Consider the following 15,353-nt stretch of genomic DNA (forward strand, 5'->3'; position numbering starts at 1 on the left):
AGCTGGTTCCAGTCACTAGAATAAACATAGCTGTAATTATGAGAGTCTCTGATGTGGCGCATCCTACTCTGAATTAAACCAGATGTAGCTCAGGTGGTGGATCTTACCTCTACATTGGAGAAGAACTAAACCAGATGGAGCTCAGGTGGTGAGGCTTACCACTACATTGGAAAAGAACTAAAGCAGATGGAGCTCAGGTGGTGGGGCTTACCACTACAGTGGAGAAGAACTAAGCCAAATGGAGCTCAGGTGGTGAGGTTTACCACTACAGTGGTGAAGAACTAAACCAGATGGAGCTCAGGTGGTGGGTCTTACCTCTACATTGGAGAAGAACTAAACCAGATGGAGCTCAGGTGGTTAAGCTTACCACTACAGTGGAGAAGAACTAAACCAGATGAAGCTCAGGTGGTGGGGCTTACTACTACAGTGGGGAAAAACATCATAACAGCTAAAATACCTATCATGATATGCAGGGGCATAATCAGGACTTTGATGCCCCATAGCAACATTTTGAAGTGGACCTGTCCCAATGCTTCTAGAGAGACACCTCTATGCAGCAGTTGTTCATTGTATGCCCTATAATAGTTTACTGAACTATAGTAGTGCCGTAGTTAATATTGTGCCACATAGTACTGCCTATGTTTTTTTTTTTATAAACCATAGTAGTGTCCTATTTCACATTGTAGGGCTGCTAGTACACATTATGCCACACAGTCTCCCCAATTCACACTACTATATGCAGTGTCCCCAGTTCATATTGTGCCATATTACAGTGCCCCAGATCATAGTATGTAACATTATAATGCCATCCAGTTCATTTTATAACCCATTAAAATGAGCAGGTCCAGGTGGCATAACTAGATATATTGTAGGTCAAAAGGCAAAAGTTTGTAAGAAACCTATGTACTGTACCACCTAATGGTGGAAAATGTATACAACACATGTAACTGTGACAGGGAAGCCGGGACCCTCTCTGCTCTGGACCCCATAGCACTTGCACTCCCTGCACCTATGGAGCTATGCCCTTGATGACATGTACTTGCCCTGTATCAGTAAGCCCAATAACAGCCAGCATACAGTGGGCCCTTAACCTACACAAGTCTTCTGATTTCTGGACTGAACCAACTCTCATCCATCAGTATGTATGTATTCTTAATTAAAGTTCATAAGTGCTGTATTTCAACCATAAAGCAGCAAGGAAACAATAACAATGATTTGAAAATCATGTTATTCCTAATGATCTAAAAACAAAATATTTGTGGAAGTTCCCTTATTGTTGTTTAGAAAAATAATTGTCCAATAACTTTGTTCTGCAATATCATGCAAACATTTTTAAATACAGGACTTGCTATGCATTGCAAGTATAGGGTTTGATTTAGTGAAAATGGGGGGCTCTCCCATAGCTGCACCGACCTCAGTGCTTGATACACTAATGAAAGCAAACTTCTATTAATATGGGCTCCTACACAATTTTGCAATAATCACCCGTATGGCTTGAATACAAATTATTTTCTATGTATTACTTCCCATTATATTAATCATCGGCATAATAATCATCATCAGCATAAATATAATTCTGTAATGGCTCTTATGGACCGCCTTTAAGCACTGTGACTAGTCCTCTCACAATATATGTATTCAATACGTGCAGAAAAAAACCATAGAAAATAAAACCTAGTGTAATGTTATCATAGCATAGGACCTAATTCAGACCTGCTCGCAGCAGCAAAATTGTTCTTTAATGGGCAAATGTGCAGTGCAAAGAGAGTTAGATTTGGGTAGAGTGTGTTTAAACTGAAATCTAAATTGCAGTGTAAAAATAAAGCAGCCAGTATTTACCCTGCACAGAAACAAAATAACCCACTCAAATCTGAATTTCTCTGCACATGTTATATCTCACCCCCTGCAGTGCACATGGTTTTGCCCATTAGAGAACAATTTTGCTTGTGCGATCAGGTCTGAATTAGACCCATAGTTTAATCTTAGTGATGATTCATAGAAAAAGAAATGTGTCTTTTAAAGTTCCTCCCAAGAAGAGGAAGGAAAGAACTTAGAGTATCCAGACACCAAATCGTGCATCTACTCTTACTTGAAATAAATGGGAATGAATCATATCATATATATCTTTTTTTCAATGAAGTCATCCAATTTATAATGGTTGTGATCATGCATCATTAAAAATTGGAGGACTTCATTGAATTTTTTTTATATATGTTATGCTTTATTCCATTTATTTCAAGAAAAACTAGATACATATAATGGTTTCTGCATACTCTACAGTTCTTTCCTTCCTCTTTGGGAGAAAGTATAAAGACACATTTCTGTTTTTCTATATCGTCACTAAGGTCTATTCAGTGGGTTGCCACCAGTCCAGTTTTTGGTGGGATTGGGATTGTCCCAAAATGTAACATATTGGCTCAGATCCAGGACAAAGGGCATCGGGACAGCTTTTGTCCCACCGTATGCCGATTTTCAAAGATCGTAGACACCACTGATCTGACCAGTGTTTTCCGGCGATGTGGCAAAGCTAACTAAGATGATGGACACAGATCTCCCTACCTAAATCTTAGCCTACTGTTAGTTGCTACTTGCTGGCTGCCCAAAACCACAAGTGCTCTCCACTGACCCCAGTATCCTGACTGTCCTATCCTTTGAACCCTCTGTACCTGCTCCGGCTCATTATATCTGGGATTGCAGTTCCACTCTGCACACAGAGGAAGCTGGTGCCATCTTGGATATGGTTGGCTGGAGTGCTCTTCCTGGCGGTTGCTTCCTGCTGTGAGCGGAGCCCTGGGACTACATGCGGTGGTGTTAACACCCGCTGCTCTGCTGCCTGCCCTCTTTATTGGGACCACTAGTGGTAACCATCTGATGGAGAGGTCTGTGGACAGGGGCTGGCTGATTGTGTTTGTCGTTTTCATGTTCACTAGTATGGGAAACTAAATTAATCATTTTCCAAAAATACATTTTCGGAGCTTGGCAGTGGTAAACTTTACCATTGTCAGATGTTGCTGAGACCCTATGGAATAAGTCCTGCATTGCGAAGAGGGGTTTGAAACTGTATGTTTCCCTTTACCGAATGTCAAGCATATGTTATCCTGTGTTCACACTTGTGCACTAGCACTGCTAAAGTAGCTGTCATGATTGGACGCCATTCTGACGCCAGAATGTGCATGACTGCAAATAATATTGTATTGATCAATCTCTGCAAATCCCTTTGTGTGGTTATGTATAAATCCTGTGTGAAAAGGTCATTCTAACAGCCCCTTCACAGCAGGAACTCTGCTATGTGGCAAGGTAGCAAGTCCGGGGATAAGTCAAGCAGAAAGGCTTCAAGGAAGCATATTGTATCCCCTTCTCTGCATACATAAAAACTATATTAAGTAGTACTGTATTTGATCTGTTGTATTGCGTTGCAAATGTCTTTTCAGGACAAATAGAAGATATCTCCCAACAGGTGGTTTACTGACCCCTTTCAGCTAGCTACAACAGTGTCTTAGTATGACTGATAAATCTGATTAGCCAGCCCCTGTGTATATGACCAAGAGACCCGATATCATAGTTGTGTTTACACAAGAACCATGGCCAGAGCGTCAAAGGCCATTAGAAGATAAGGCCATTCGCCCCTGAGCGAGTGGCTGGGGATCCCAGTATGAGCTGACTCTCAATGCCTTCTCTGGCTTTGGAAGGATTAAAAACAAACTCTCCAGAGGGAGTGGGGAGGGGGGGGCTGAACGGGCAGCCTGAGTTTTAAATAGGAGAAACACAGACAGCAAAGCATGCATTATCAAAGAAGCGAGTCAGGAGAAGCATTCTGGCTCTGTAATGTCCCGAATATCTGAAGAGGCTTCACTTCATCCCATCGTTCCACTCTGCATGTGCTAGGATCCGTGGGTTTTATCTCCCTATTTTTATTTTCCTTGAAATGGTTTTCACTCATGTGACTTTGACTTTTTTAACATTATATCTTGTAACATTCTTCTGTAACATAAGCTTTGAAGTGTTTCACTTAAATTAAATAATCAATTTTAGCTCTGGTTTCTGTTGTGTATCCAACCCAACTCTCTGAAAGAGGCGTTACCAAAATATTAATAATTCTGGGTGCAGGCAAAAGCCATAAGTTTGCCTTGGGTCATACCCTAAACGTTTGTACTTTGGCTGGTGGGAGTGACCGTGTTGAAATTAATGCATGCTCTCAGGTATCCAGTAATGGTGTCACGTGGCAGGGATTCGCAGATTGGCGTATCCGGAGAATCACCGTGCCTAGGTTCGTGATAGTAGCGGTGACAGGGATTGCTGGTACAGCTGATCTATGGATCTTCTGTCTCCTCACCAGTGTAATGTTGCATTGTTTTGGTGAGTTTCTGTCCACTGCTTCTACTCGCAGTGAGTTAGATACTTAATTATCGGGAGCACCCGACCCAACTCAAGATAATGAATAGGCTCTAAGGTTGGACAATGTTATAATAACATTACACTACTGTATGTTTTATCTTCTACATTTTTTCCATGCACGTATTCAATTGTGAGAGGACTAACTACAGTGCTTAATAGGGGTTCCTTAGAGACATTACTGATTTACTTTATTAGCTGTTGAGTGTCATCCACAAACTTTCATTACAAGTATGCTGTTATTTTTCTAAAATGTACTTGTAAAAATAATCATTGCTGTTATTGTTTTTACTGTATGATTATTATTTTCCAAACTCTAACTAGAACTTTCTGTGTAAGAAAATGTACAGGACAAGAAGACTGGACTGTATGAGCTCCTTCCTGATGTATCCTGTTACCTTAGACTGTGACTTACAGATATTTTCTAGATAAAAGGCTAAGAAATTGCAGCAGTTATTATAACTCTCCCACAGTTTTCATGCTGGAAGATGTATGTGGTACTACAGGCAAAACAAATTCCTGAAGTGAATCAATAAATCAGTAAAAGTCCTTCACAGCGTAATAACCTAAAACAAGCACATAAATCGAGCAGGCACTAACGGGGGTATATCACAGTAATAATACTGTGTGGTGCGATCGGATCACACATTAACAGGTCTAGTCACAAACCTTGATTGCAAACTAGTGTTAGTATACTGTGTACCAATATAGAACGGCAGTATAAGCAGCATTTTTAAACAGCATAAACCGTAGTCACTGATCATATGCTTTCCCCATTTACTTCCAATTACAATACCTGCAGCTGAATTACTTATTGGAAGAATTAAAGGCAATTTGTACTTCTATTACCTACTGTAAATCAGATCATCTTAATGCAATCGGAAAATAAATGAGGAAAACAAGAGCAGAATATTACCACACTGTGGAAAATGGTCATGGCGTCAGCTCTGCAATGATAAATACAGAATTGGTCTGCTCCCCCCGGTGGGCCCCACTCCTCTAGGGATCAGATTCCAAACTGTGCCCAAATCTGTCTCTCTGTGACTGTGTGTCTAACGCTGGGCGTGGCTAGGAGCTCTCATTGGGTTAGCAGCAGGTCTATCACACCCAGTCAACAGCTGATTGGGCGAGAAACGCCCTCCCACACAGGTTACATCCAATGGGAGGCTCTGCCCTTTGGCTGCTGTGTGTTCCCAGAGCAGGATTAACAATGGGGCTGATGGAGCTGCAGCTCCACACCCCAAAATAGGCCCACTGCATCTGCAGCAACATACCCTACAACAATTTACACAGAAAAATTGCTACAATTTCCAAAAGGGGCGTGGCCACGGGTACAGTGGCATGGCCACGTCCCTTTTCCTATACTTTCAATGGAAGTTTGGAGAGCCAAACTTCGGTACAGACCATAAAAAAAAGGTACTGTACCTGCCAAAAAGGTACAGTTGGAGGGTATGCCACTGCATCTGCAGCAAGTCTCTGCGCTGTAGATAGGGAGGAAAAAAATCCTTTTACTGCAGCGTCCTATGGGGGGTAATTCTGACCTGATCGCTCGCTGCAGTTCATCGCAGTGCAGCGATCAGGTCAGAACTGCACATGAGCCGGCCTGCAGTGCGCTGGCACATGGCTGACAGCCGACGGCTGTCGTTGCCTAGTGATCACCTCTGCCTGATTGACAGGCAGAGGTGGTCGCCGGGTGGGAGGGGGCGGCACGGCGGCATTTACTCGCTGTTTTGTGGCCGCGGTCTGGCCAACACAGGCGTGACCGGACCGTGAGGTGGGCCGGCCGGAGCGGCTGTGTGACGTCACACGCAGCCGCTGCGACCCGGGCAGCGACGAGTAACTCCCGGCCAGCCGCAGGAGCTGCGCTGGCTGGGAGTTACTCCAAGTACAAATGCATCGCCGCTGTGCAATGCTTTTGTACTTGTGCGGGGGGGGGGGGATGGGTGCCTGACATGCAGGGCAGACTTTCCCTGTGCAGGGCGTCCCCCCGCATGTCAGTGTAAGTGATCGTGGCTGTGCTAAATTTAGCGCAGCTACGATCATGTCGGAATGACCCCCTATGTCCTGCCGCCAGTCCGCCTGCCCCCTCCGGCATCAACAATCCCCACTTCCTAGCTGCGGCGCACATGAAACAAACGCTGCTTCGGCCACCGGCATAGAAGTGTATGAAAGCGGCGCAGCGGAAGGCTTTCATAGCCCTCCCAGCACTGCATACTCTCTGAGCCCCTGAGCCTCCTCTGCACGTGATGTCACTGAAGGGCCTCCCCACCACAGACGCACGCAGATCCCCAGAAGCCCTGACTCCGCAACACAGCACCTGGCCGGTCGGCATGGAAGCCCCGAGATGGCTAATGTAACAGACAGAGTGGGTGATATCGCGGAGGGTAATGTCTGGATGCTGACACTGCACAGCTCTCTCACCTTTTACATTGATTCAGTGAGTCAGTCAGTTCTGACAGCCAATCACTATTGTTAGCGCCGGGTTCCCATGGTGCCGCATTACAGGGAAGTATATGCACTAAATAAACTACAGCTCCCAGCAGCCCTTAGCGCCGAAGCATTCAGGCGCTAAGGGCTGCTGTGAGCTGTAGTTTATTGAGTGCATTTTCTTCCTTGTAATGCGGTGTGTTGGGATACCGGCACTAACAATAGTGATTGGCTGCTGTGCGAGTCTCTGGGAGAGCCACTGCCAAAGTGAGGACAGCAGCCTAGCTGCTTCCAGAAGGAGAAGCAGGAGAAGCATTACCCGCACCTCCCCCACTCGCAGTACCTCCGGGCCCCATCCGCGTCACCCACACACACCCCCTCCACCACCCACGGTGGCTCTGGACCCCCTCCCCCACCTGCAGTACCCCTGCACCCGCCCCACCCCCACACCCACGGTGGCTCCAGACCTCCACCCGTGGCACTCGCCACTCCCCTACTACCGCACCAGCCCCTCCCACCCCCGCACCACCCCCACAACCACCCCTCCCCCACCTGCGGCCCGCCCGCACCCGACACTCCCCCAACCACAGCACCTACTAGGTGATTCATCAGGCCCTGCGTGCGCTGTTCACGCCGTTGCAAGGGGCTACGACCCCTTAACCATTGCATGCCATTTGTCCGTGCAATATTTAACCACTCACACAATTATGACTGGAGGTAATACTCCATATAATACAACTATTGCACGCCACAAGAGCGTGCAAGGGTTAAGGGGGCATAGCCCCTCACATCGGTGTGAAGAGCGCCCATAGGGCGCGATGAATCACCTAGTTATACATATGTTATATTATGCTGCCACAGAACTGTGGTGTATTTTCTAAAGTGCATTGCTGTTCTGTCACATTACCAGGCATGCACTAGCAATGTTTACTATATAAATATATTAAAAGACCTAGACCATGCACTTCCTAATGGTTACCCAAGCATCGATAGAGGCTGGCCACACCCCCTCTGGAAGCTGGCCACACCCCTTTGTATGGGCCCCTATCACAGCATCCTCCCGGTAAGCACTTCATCCCCAAGTCCGTCACTGTATAAATATGATAAATAAATATCATAAATATGAGTGGATTCCATATTAATGTTATACTTTAGGTAACTAGGACAGTGGCAGGTGAAAACTATAGTATGAAGTTGCATATATAACTTGCAAAAAAAATTTGTTCCTTTTAAGTGAGGCCACTGAAGGAGAGATTCCTTTTACACTAACCCAAGACCCAAATGCTGAAAGGAGAAAGGGAAGAAACTGGTGGGTGCTGAGTGTTACAGGCATTACCTGCCCCCAGACAGAGCATTCAGTGACAGCCATGGATGAGTATCAGTGAGTGCTCTTTCAGAGTGCAGTTAATGGCTGTGACACTCAGAACCCAGTTTCTTCCCTTTCTCCTGCCCAGCCACCGTGGACTCCAGTTCTGGTTTATTGTCCATTATGGTGGAGAAGAGGCCACCACTGCTGCTGATGCCGCCTCCACCTCTGCTGACACTGCTGCTGAGCACACTAACCTCCACTCAGACTGTTGTCGTGTGCACTGCTAGCTGGTGACCACCGCTACCCATAATCCCGTGGTGGCTGGCTTTTTAGTAACATGATGTCACATGTGATGATGTTGTAACATTTTCTGTGCATGCGTCGCCCCCCAGAGCGGGAGGTTAAATTAAGACAAGCCTGATGTGCACACACACGTTTTAGAAAAAGAAAAAAAACTTCTCTCTTTTTTTTAAGTAACAAATGACACAACACATTGCTCCTAAATGTCTTTAAAAATAAAATAAAACACAGAGCCCTTTTTAAAAAGACACAATGATCCTAGTGGCATTTTTTACCCTGTAATATAGTGTTTATAGGTGCCTGTAGTAATACACCTCCTATATTTGTTTCTTCCTGCACTCCCCACGGACCATAATTCTATTATTATTATTATAACTGTATCATGCCCACCATTACGAAAAACCAGTCTTCTAGTGTTCTCTAGCAGTTTTCCCGTAAAAGTATATATTTTTCCATTTTTTTCTTCCACATTAGATAAAGTCATTAATAGAAAGCTTTCTATTTATCTCTACTTATTTCCCAGTACCTCTATGGTCTATTATATATATTTCAGTATTCATATTTTAATATCCACTTTGGCCACTGTGGCAAATGGTACATTCACTTGCATCCAGCGATATAAGACTTGTATGTAATGTCTACGTGTATATTGTAATGGAGTCTGTGACACTACATAGCTGCCAGCCTGTCCTCTAAGTGAACTCATAGCTGCACAGATATGGGAGTAGAGGACACTGATGTATAGTGGGGAGTCAGAGGTTAGTTGATGGCCCTTACCTTATCTAAGAAGCTATAAACTATAGTTAGGAGAAACATTATAGGAAACCAGGCCTGGTCAAGAAACCTGACCTCTTGAATCTTAAAAGAGAGACAGCTGTTGAAAGTGAAACCAAAGTAAATCTGGTTTCTCATTGCCCATGTACACAGCATTGAGAGAGTTAAGGAAAGGGTGGGGGCTGCAGCTGTGAGGGGGCTATATCTGCCCCTCTCATACATACTGTGTTGTTAATTTCTTGAGGGACACAGCTAAGAGCTAGGAATGCACCATATATCTCATTGTGAAATCCCTCCACACAGAAGGCTTATCTGCTGTTGAGTAAGTTAGGTTTCTGAAATTATCCTCCCTTTTGTTTTATTTGAAATGGTATCCTAATCTGTGTGTACTTTTAAATATTTCTCATACTCTTTGTAACTTTTTTTTTTTTTTTAACTAAAGCTCTTAAGATATTCCTGAAATTAAACATTTAAGTTTTAGTTCTGGTCTGTGTTCTTATGCCCAAAGGCCTCATGGTCCATGCTATTATTTTGTGATTTATTAAGAAGTGTGTGTAGGCTGAAGCGAAGACAGCCTTGGGTTTAGTCACTAAAATCATCTTGCTAGTGGCAGTGACGTGGTAAAAGTAATCCAGTAGTCACGCACGGCGATTCTCGGATTGGGGCATCTGGAGAATCGGCCGGTGGTCGGGACAGCCACTATATGAAGAAGGCCATGAATGCGGGCGATTTACATACTTCTTACTCAATGCCATTGAACATTATGACTCTATATTGTGCGCATATATATATATACACGTATGACCGGCACTCCAACAAAAATATGTAAATACCTGGGTGCCCTCCCGTGGCACTACAAGGCCCAGCAGACAGCACGGATTGGTGGGCGGCACTCCAAGGATTTGAAAAAAAGAGTCACAGCTACACAAGCATTATGTCTTCAACGTTTCAGACGCCTTTTATTTGCGCCTTTCGTCAGGATACAGATCAAACAACATTTACATACCTTTATACCCCCAGAGCGTGAGAAATCCCTCCTGCTGCTCTCCTGCTTCCGGTGCCAGCGTTATGACGTCATACGCACGTCTGCATGATCACGGTAGCCATGGAAACCGTGGGCGGAACTATCACCCCGGCAACCCAAATAAACATGACTACCTCAACAGCCGGGCCAGCCGGCCCCGCAAAGTCACGCTGGCTGCGGAAACCAGGAACAACACGAACGGATGCCAGATAGAAAAAGCACCAACGTGACATACATATCATACTCCTATCTACAGCCACATCGTGCCTGCGCAACCACACACACGCGGCACAAGTGGCTCCAGGAGTGTGTCCCTACTACACAATGTTCCCTGCACCAACAACCACCTAATCCACGACCATAAGTATAAGAAATACCCACTCCAGGTGAGGGCGTCATTATCAAGGTACAGGCATGTATATGTATACTCAACATCCCTAATAGGTAAATTAATATCCAAAACGGAAACAACAAATTAGCCCTGCCAGCCAAGATAAAGACCCCCCACTCACCGAAAACATCTATAATATAGGAGATTATAAGTACATGCAAAGTTTCAGTTATCATGCTAAGAGGTTATAGTCAAAAAAGAGACAAAAGACAGTGTGATTCAAAGGAAACAGAGGAGAGACAAATTCTCATTAAGACCATAGGGCGCTACGGTATTAAATTCAAATATCCATCGTGACTCCAACTGTAACAACTTTCTGTTGCGATCTCCTCCCCTTGTCATTGATGGAACATGGTCAATCAGTTTGTACCGTAGGGCTGCCATTGTATGCCTTGCCTCCTTGAAATGCCTAGCTACAGGCATCTAAATTTGTAATTTACATCATCAAGTGCCCATGTGGCTTGGCATACATTGGGAAGACTACCTGTACATTTAGGGAAAGGGCAGCGCAGCACAGGTCAGCAATTAGACAGGCCTTGGAAGGCAAAGAAATCGACCAGCCTGTAGCTAGGCATTTCAAGGAGGCAAGGCATACAATGGCAGCCCTACGGTACAAACTGATTGACCATGTTCCATCAATGACAAGGGGAGGAGATCGCAACAGAAAGTTGTTACAGTTGGAGTCACGATGGATATTTGAATTTAATACCGTAGCGCCCTATGGTCTTAATGAGAATTTGTCTCTCCTCTGTTTCCTTTGAATCACACTGTCTTTTGTCTCTTTTTTGACTATAACCTCTTAGCATGATAACTGAAACTTTGCATGTACTTATAATCTCCTATATTATAGATGTTTTCGGTGAGTGGGGGGTCTTTATCTTGGCTGGCAGGGCTAATTTGTTGTTTCCGTTTTGGATATTAATTTACCTATTAGGGATGTTGAGTATACATATACATGCCTGTACCTTGATAATGACGCCCTCACCTGGAGTGGGTATTTCTTATACTTATGGTCGTGGATTAGGTGGTTGTTGGTGCAGGGAACATTGTGTAGTAGGGACACACTCCTGGAGCCACTTGTGCCGCGTGTGTGTGGTTGCGCAGGCACGATGTGGCTGTAGATAGGAGTATGATATGTATGTCACGTTGGTGCTTTTTCTATCTGGCATCCGTTCGTGTTGTTCCTGGTTTCCGCAGCCAGCGTGACTTTGCGGGGCCGGCTGGCCCGGCTGTTGAGGTAGTCATGTTTATTTGGGTTGCTGGGGTGATAGTTCCGCCCACGGTTTCCATGGCTACCGTGATCATGCAGACGTGCGTATGACGTCATAACGCTGGCACCGGAAGCAGGAGAGCAGCAGGAGGGATTTCTCACGCTCTGGGGGTATAAAGGTATGTAAATGTTGTTTGATCTGTATCCTGACGAAAGGCGCAAATAAAAGGCGTCTGAAACGTTGAAGACATAATGCTTGTGTAGCTGTGACTCTTTTTTTCAAATCCTTGGAGTGCCGCCCACCAATCCGTGCCATATATATATATATATATATATATTATACGAAGAATGATTCCAGCATACAAAATATGTATTGTATGTATAAAGGGGTTATTCAGAGATGAATTCAGATCTTACTTCCTGCAGCGAGATCTGCATCCATCTACTCACATGCTGGGGGCCACCCAGCACAGAGCAAGGCTGCCCAGCATGTGTGTGTTCACCACCCCACGATGCATTCGCAATTTAATTGCGAACGCATCGATTAGAGGATGACCCCTGCCTGCACATCCTTTCTGCACTGGCAGGCGGCCTGGCATCATTTATTTCCTCGGAGCAGCTGTGTGTGATGTCACGCAGCCGCCCCAAAAACAGTCCGGACACGCCTGCATTGTCTGGACGGCGCCCACAAGATGCAGAGTCAACGTCAACGTACCCCCTTACCCCCCCTCCCCCCCCGCAGGCCACCAGGATGAAGCTGCAAGGTGAAGGGTCGCACACGCGCAGCTGCGTTCGGGTCTGAATAAAACCCAATATGTATTATACTGCACAAGTGATATCAAATAGCTCTATCATACTCAGTTTCATTTACACACTGAGATTACTGAAACAGTTACCTATGTATATCCTCACTGTCTATAATACATTATTGCATATACTGTACTGTATGTGTCTTTTATTAAGGATTATTTGTAAATCATTTATACATAGGGATTACTTTAAGTCCTTGATGTTGGAAGTTTTCTAGCTGACAGCGCTAACTATATTGTCTCCGTTTGTTTTTTTATTAAGAATCCTGTTTTTATGAGCACAGGTTGCTTTGAATCTTTATGTAATTATATCTGAAGATCCTGTGTGCTAGAGAATTTACATTTTATCTTTTCTACATGACTAAACATTTTTACTTGTTTTTTGCTAATAAAAAATAAATATTCTGTTTAATAGCCATTATCTGTAATTTCTTATAGAAGTTAAAAGGAAAATATACAGTATAGTCCCACTTAGCGCTTTCTAGATTTCTTTATGTACACTCATCCCAAAAAAGGGGGGGGACCCCAGTTTATAGATTGTAGTTGTTAAGAGGGAAGTTCCATATAGGGAGTAGCTTGGTCAGGAATCACCTGCACTACAGTAGGAATAAATTATAATAATTATGGGATCATGGCGTGACTCCAGATCTGTGGCTGCATTTTGGAGCTTATTCCTCCTCATCTGAGCCTTTCTGTGGGCTCCCCTCTGACTATTCCTGTTCATGCACCACGGGGGACTGTTTTCTGACCGGGAGGGGACTGTCCTGTCATTTTACGGCATTTGGCCTGCCTCTTCAGTGGGTCCAGAGTCTGCAGCTCCTGACCCCGCTGGCGACCCGCAGTCTTTCCCAGCATACCTCTGGGAGGAGTACATCTCCCGCTGCCTGCTGCTTCCATATCCCGGTCAAGCCTTGGCTTCACATGCCGTATTACAATGCATACACACCCATACAACCTACAGTAACTTGTGATCTTCAACTGTATCTGTCTAAAATAGTGACAGAAAAGACACAAAGGCAGCAGCAGCAGCAGCAGTATAGGAGTAATGTCCAGCTGTACGATCAGATGTCAGATTGGATGAATATTAAATAGCACATACTGTAAGATGTGATCCTTCAACGCGACACATTTTCATCTTTGAAAACAGCTGAAGTTGCGCAGAGTCGCCGACATTCTGGCTGCCCCCTCCGGGAGAGGGCAGTCAGCTTGGCGAAGCGGGTGGGCGTAATGTGGCATGGGGGGCAGGGTGTGGGCATGGCTCAGGGTAGGAGGCGTGTTGATCGCGGTCACATCATTGTGGACACACTCCTGCCAATTTTACAGGCATTGTATAGTAGATGTGGGGCTACAATGATTCGATTCAGCACACATGTGCTCTGTAAGTGGCGGCCGAGGGGAGGGCTGCACCGCAGCGAGAGACTTGCCCACCTTTCTGGGGCAATTTTTCGGGAGCCTCCCAGCCGTTCCGGGAGGGTGGGCAAGTATGAGGTGCATACATACTCTTGCAACATCAGATGAATGGTTCAAAATTCAAAGAATGGCTACACGATTGTATAGGTGTGTACCCATTTTACTGTAAGACCCAGGATCCTGCAGCTGCTGATATTCTGTCCTATACAACTAATAGGCACATTCCAAGTGTTTGTTCAGCATCTATAATACTATCTTTTTTTTCTCTTAGGTCGGCACAAATAACATGAAAAGGAACCACATTCGATTCAGCGATATCACTGTACCAACCACTGAAGCATACACACCATGGAAGAATTGGCACCTATTTTTAATTGTGAATGGAAACATTTATGCAGGACACGGAATTCTCAATGACGACCCGTACTGTCTTTATCAGTGAATTGTCTTTTTTTTTTATTATTTCAGTCAACTGGACACTTGGAGACACTTGTACATTATTTTCCTATATATTCTTCTTTTTATAATATGTAGCATGAAACAAATGGATCTGTGGAAACGTGGTGTTTTCAGTATGGACGCCGGGTGTTTTTTACCTCCACAAAACATACAGATACAATGTGAAACAAGAGTGTATTCAATTGAATATTAATTTTGATTTTGATGTGAAGGAAAACTAACGCTTCTAGAATGTAAAATAAATAAAAGCTGACGTACTTGTATGATTACACAGATTACAAATGCAATCTTCTGTATGCTGAGTGCAGTGGTGCATATTGGGGGTAATTCCAAGTTGATCGCAGCAGGATTTTTTTTAGCAGTTGGGCAAAACCATGTACACTGCAGGGGAGGCAGATATAACATGTGCAGATAGAGTAAGATTTGGGTGGGTTATTTTATTTCTGTGCAGGGTTATACTGTCTGCTTTATTTATACACTGCAAATTAGATTGCAGATTGAACACACCACACCCAAATCTAACTTTCTCTGCACATGTTATATCTGCCTCCCCTGCAGTGCACATAGTTTTGCCTAACTGCTAAAAAAAATCCTGCTGCGATCAACTTGGAATTACCCCCATTATCTTTTACACAGGTTTATATATTGGCTTTTAATACTTATATAATTTACCATCTGTGGCAAATGGCTAGCTGTAGAAAATAAAAAATAAAAAAACAAAAACACACAAAGATCTTGTATTTCAATTAGCAATAATAATTACAGGTATACAGGATGTATTCAGTTATAAAGGTATTTAAGTCTGTGGAGTGATGAGTGGGACTTAAGGGGTCATTCCGAGTTGATCG

General features: G+C 44.3%; 1 protein-coding gene across 1 annotated transcript in view; it reads left to right on the plus strand.

Moving 5' to 3' along the window:
• The window catches only part of NKAIN3 (sodium/potassium transporting ATPase interacting 3), a 1,038,088-nt gene extending 1,023,029 nt beyond the window's left edge, over nt 1–15,059 (plus strand). The window contains exon 6 of the mRNA XM_063923781.1: nt 14,318–15,059. Within this exon, the coding sequence (XP_063779851.1) occupies nt 14,318–14,331 (14 nt within the window). The 3' untranslated portion in view covers nt 14,332–15,059. The remainder of the gene's footprint in view (nt 1–14,317) is intronic.
• The last annotated feature ends 294 nt before the right edge of the window (nt 15,060–15,353 follow it).

The sequence above is a fragment of the Pseudophryne corroboree genome, chromosome 5 (assembly GCF_028390025.1).
Source record: "Pseudophryne corroboree isolate aPseCor3 chromosome 5, aPseCor3.hap2, whole genome shotgun sequence".
Classification (NCBI taxonomy): domain Eukaryota; kingdom Metazoa; phylum Chordata; class Amphibia; order Anura; family Myobatrachidae; genus Pseudophryne; species Pseudophryne corroboree.